The sequence below is a fragment of the Piliocolobus tephrosceles genome, unplaced genomic scaffold, assembly GCF_002776525.5.
Source record: "Piliocolobus tephrosceles isolate RC106 unplaced genomic scaffold, ASM277652v3 unscaffolded_17928, whole genome shotgun sequence".
NCBI lineage: Eukaryota > Metazoa > Chordata > Mammalia > Primates > Cercopithecidae > Piliocolobus > Piliocolobus tephrosceles.
In genome coordinates, this window is record NW_022299785.1 from 36 (window position 1) to 4,793 (window position 4,758).

Consider the following 4,758-nt stretch of genomic DNA (forward strand, 5'->3'; position numbering starts at 1 on the left):
AAGATTTTGTGTTATCAATCTTCTAATTTTTGGTGAAAATTATGAATAAAATTTGGTGAAGAAATATTGTCTCGCTGTTATTTTAAATTGTGTCTTTGCTTTCTCTGATTAGGTTAAGTACACACTAACTTAATCCCTTAGCCATATGAAGTTGGATTTATACAGTGACATGCTAAGTAACATTTCTCTAGGCATGATTTAAAATTCTGAAATGGGGACAGGACATTTCTCTTGTGCTTTGAGAAGGATTTGATCAGAATGAACAGGAGCCAGGGAAGGAGAGGAGTCAGGACACCCTCGGCACATGAGGGTAATAGGGAGGATCCAGCAGTGATCTGCCCTCCCTCCTGCCAGACAGCTCCAACACACTCAGCTCCTCCCAGACTTTCTCCTCAGGGGCACTGTTTCCCTCTCTTGCTATTATGGCCAGAATGATTATCAGGAGGTCTGTTGTGGGCATGATCTGATTGTCGCCCAGCAGGCCACTGTAGGAGAGGCCCAGGCAGGTGACAAGGATGTACAAGTGGCCGATGGGGACCACTTCCATCACCTCGATGCCAAAGACCAGCTGCAAGTACTCGGAGGCTTTGCTGAAGATTACAAGAAAGAAGTACTGGCAATTTTTTTTTTTTTTTTTTTGAGACGGAGTCTTGCCTGTCACCCAGGCTGGAGTGCAGTGGTGCAATCTCGGCTCACTGTAAGCTCCGCCTCCCACGTTCACGCCATTCTCCTGCCTCAGTCTCCTGAGTAGCTGGGACTACAGGCACCAGCCACCACGCCCGGCTAATATGTTGTATTTTTAGTAGAGACGGGGTTTCACAGTCTTGATCTCCTGACCTCGTGATCCACCCGCCTCCGCCTCCCAAAGTGCTGGGATTAGAGGCGTGAGCCACCGTGCCTGGCCAGTACTGGCAATTTCCCATGACACTCTCCAGTATTTCTGCCGTTGTGAACTGCTCCCTGGCTCGATACTTGAGGAGCAGAAAATGAACCAACTCAGTCACCTTCCTACTGAGTGCTGCTTGGAACCCGGTCTCCAGGTCAGGAAAGGCGCTTGGCCCCTCCTCTTCTTGGTTGCTGGAGTCCTCATCGGATTGGCTCCAGAGAGTGTAGTTGATGGCAGTGGGGAGGGTGGAGGCTCCCTGAAGACTCTGGGGAGGACCCGGTGACTCAGTAGCAGGCACCTCCCCTGGGGTGACTTCCACTCCAGTAGAAGAGGAGGAGGCAGTCTCCTGCTCCTCAGTAGCAGGAGCCTGGGCACCCACCAGGCCCAGGGCCTCTCCTCGGGCCTCAAGGCCTTCCTTAGGCTTGCAGTGCTGACTCCTCTGCTCCAGAGGCAGGCTGACTCTGGTCAGGACAGCAGGCAGGAGTGTGGGCAGGAGCTGGACAATGGAGACCCACAGGCCTGGGGAGAGATGGAGTGTGTGAGACCTCAGCTGAGAACTGAACTGAACCTTGGAGGCTCTAACAGGCTTACTTACATATCTTCTCCTTTAGTGCTGCCCCGGGACCTCCAGTCTTCCTTGTCGGCCTGTCACCTGAGAACCTGAAGGAGAAAGTGAGAGGGCACCTCAGGGTACAGCCAGCCAGCACATGCTGAGGATGAAGTACTGACAGTAGTGAGGGTGAGGCCAGGCGCTCTGGAGTCCCATGTGGTCTGGGGCGGGTGGTGCTGTTGGTGTGCATTCTAGGCAAAGCTTCAGTGTTGGCACTGTCTGCACCCCCTCTGCTCTGTGACTTCAAGACACTGCCTCAGACCAAGTCCTCACTGCCTTGTTCCTGGAGCTCCTGATTCCTGGGAGAGGAATCCATGGGCCTTCCGGGTGCAGACTGCCAAGTACAGCCACGAATTCCCAGAATTGTCAGGATGGTTGGCCAGACTCTGTGAGGTCTCCACTCTACTAGGGTGAAGGGTCCCCTCTGTGCTCACTCAGGGCCCTCACCTTTCTCCTTGTAGGGCCTAATCCCACCCTTTTGCTGGCCTGAGAAACTCTCATGTCAAGAACTCACATTCCTGATGTGGTACAGAAGGACAGGAGGGACCAACATCTGGCCATACATGACCAGGTCCTCTCGCAAAGGACAATGAGAGATGTCCAAATTCATTGGAGTCCATGTGTCCTGGGTGATGAGCCTGCATGGTCTTCACCTCCACTCCTCGCAGGGCCTGAGAGCCTCCCTCTACTGACCTGAGTGCATCCCCTTCAGACCAAGGCCTCCCCTTCCCTGACATCAAAGATCCCACAGTAATGGATGGACCTCAGCCGACACCGCTGCCCAGGCTCTCTGAGGGAACAGCAAGGGCAGGACAGATTTCTATAGGGCCCCTGTCTGCATTCTGGCCCAGGAGTACCCTCAATCCTCCCGCAGGCTTCTCACCTGGATGCTTGGCAGATCTCAGGACCACCGCTTCTGTCGACTACATGGGGGCCCCTGTGTTGACCTGACTCATCCTCTGAAGAAAAGGTCCTTACCTCCCTGAGATCTGGAAACAGAAGTGAGGAGGGGCCACGTCCTGTCATCCCCAAGTGGGTTGTCCAGGGCAGACCTCTTTGGTTTTAGGGTGAGGCTTCTGATGGCCTCCTATGGGTTACTCAGCTTTACTCCTGCCAGGGCCTGCCCTTCCTCAACCCCCAAGCCCCTGAAATGAGCAGACAGCTCCTCTTTACACCAACACCTTATGTCCCTGAGGGTTCCCCAACCTCCTGCCTGTGGTACAAATGAGATTGCCAATTAGAGCCATCCATGATAGGGCTCCCCTAGAGTTAAGAATAAGGGACAACCAGACTCTGTGGCGTCCCTTCTTTCTGGGCCAGGGGTATCCCCAGTCCTCACCAAGGGGGCACACTTTGGGGCCGGCAGGTCCTGGGATTCCTCCCTCTGCTGACCTGAAGTACCACTCCTCAGACCACAGTCCTCAACCCTGTCACCTTGAAGGTGCAATGAGCACGGGGCACATTTGGCCACTGTGCCCAGCATCCCCCAGCCCAAGGTTCCCACTGATCTGGACTGCAACCTCCCCTGAGTCCTCCCTCTTCTTCCTCCCCTTGACTCCTGGCAGAGCTGGGCCCCAACCCCATGCTGAAGTGGGTCTGCATCACTAGGATTCCCGTGGCCTGATGAAAAGGTGCCTCAGTTTGAGACAGGGGTACCGTGGGCCCCCTGTCCTGGCATGCTGGGTCCCCTCAGGACTCCCTTGTCTTCCAGGAGGGCCTGGGCCTTTCCTCTGCTTCCCAAAGGCCTTGCTCACCATACCGAACCCCTTCCCTCCCTTAGCCCTAAATGTGAACCTCAGGATCCCTGTGCCTGGCCGCCATTCCCGGAGCTTCTGTGGGTTGATAGCAGGGGCAAAGCCCGGATTCTGCCAGGATGGAGGTGGGGGTGGGGATGGGAATGGGGAATGGGGGATGGGGGTGAGGGTGGTGTTGGGGGATCAGAATGGTAGTGGGGGTGTGGAGGGGTTACCCTCAGTCCCCTCTCGGGGCCCTGACCTTGATTTCTGGCAGAGCCTGGGCCCTGCCCTCTTCTAACCAGCCCTGCCCTGATCACACAACGCTCTGACCACAGAGTTCCCTGCCGCTAAAGCGGCAAGGGTTGGCGGGGTGATGTGGTGGCGACCCACCCTTCCACGTCTTCCCATGTGGGGTGGTCCAAGGCAGCAGAGGCAGTGCTGGACTATTTGGGGCCCTCTGTCTGGGGTGAGACCTGCCTCAGTCCTCCCTCAGCATCTCACCTTGCCTTGCCACCGAGCCTGGGCCTGCTTCCCTCCACCGATAGCAGGCCTTGCTCAGGGCGAGAATCTCGCTGTCCTCTGACCCCCAATGCGCAAGTCAGTGGCGTCACATCCGGGCAACGGTACTTCCCTGGGTCCATGGCAGGGGTGGAACCAGATTCGGCCTGGGGGGTGGGGATCTGGATGGGGGTGGGGGTAAGCATGAATATGGTGTTGCCGGTAGGGGTAGGGATTGGGACGGGGATCCTGAGGCTGTAGATCCTGGTGGATTCCGGAGAGTTGGGGGTGGGAGGGGCCTTTGGTCATCCCTCAGGGTCCTGACTTGGATGCCTGGCCGAGCCTAGACCGCCATCCTCTGCTGATTGTATCTGCTCCCCTCAGACCAAGTCTCTGACTCTGAGTCCCCCCGAAGTGGCATTGGGGGGAGGGGTGTGGTCAGGGTGACATCATTGCCAGTGTTTACCAGGGCTGACAAGGGGGCTGAGTTGGATTCTGTGGTCCCACTATGTGGGTGAGAGTGGATCCTCAGTCCTCACTCAGGAGGGTCCTCTTCCTCACCCCTGGCTGTTGGATGAAGTGATGGATGGGAGACGCTCTGTTTCTGTCACTTCTGAGAGTTTGTGCATCTGTACCCCTTGCAGAGAATGGCTACGGGTCCCAGGCCAGGTGCTGCCTGCAGGGCGGGAGCTCCCGCGATTGTAGTGGCCTCTGGGAGAAGACGCACACCTTCCCACGAGGGCTCCTCCCCAGCCACAGCTACACTTGGCAAACCTTCGGTCCTAAATGATTTATTCTCTGAATCGAAGAAATAGGGTTTACATATCTTCCAAGTATATATGTAGGTAGCAATATATGTATTTATTTCTATGAAGTAACAGCTACCCTTAGTATGCATGATTCACTCTGATATCCTAATCTACTTCTATTCCAGTCTTTGTGTTCTGTTGAAATAATTTTTTTAAAACGCAATTCCTCTCTCACTATGTTGGTTTCAGGTTGTTATTAGCAGAACTCTGGAGCCATAG

At 55.2% G+C, this 4,758-nt stretch overlaps 1 protein-coding gene across 1 annotated transcript; it reads right to left on the minus strand.

The window, feature by feature from the left end:
* Positions 1 to 356: 356 nt before the first annotated feature.
* On the minus strand, positions 357 to 3,863 carry LOC111533864 (melanoma-associated antigen 12-like; the record flags this gene model as incomplete). Its single annotated transcript, XM_023200525.2, has 4 exons — positions 357 to 626; positions 922 to 1,405; positions 1,482 to 1,546; positions 3,734 to 3,863. Coding segments are annotated over 4 exons (949 nt in total), but the record flags the coding sequence as incomplete, so codon positions are not given.
* Between the last annotated feature and the right edge of the window lie 895 nt (positions 3,864 to 4,758).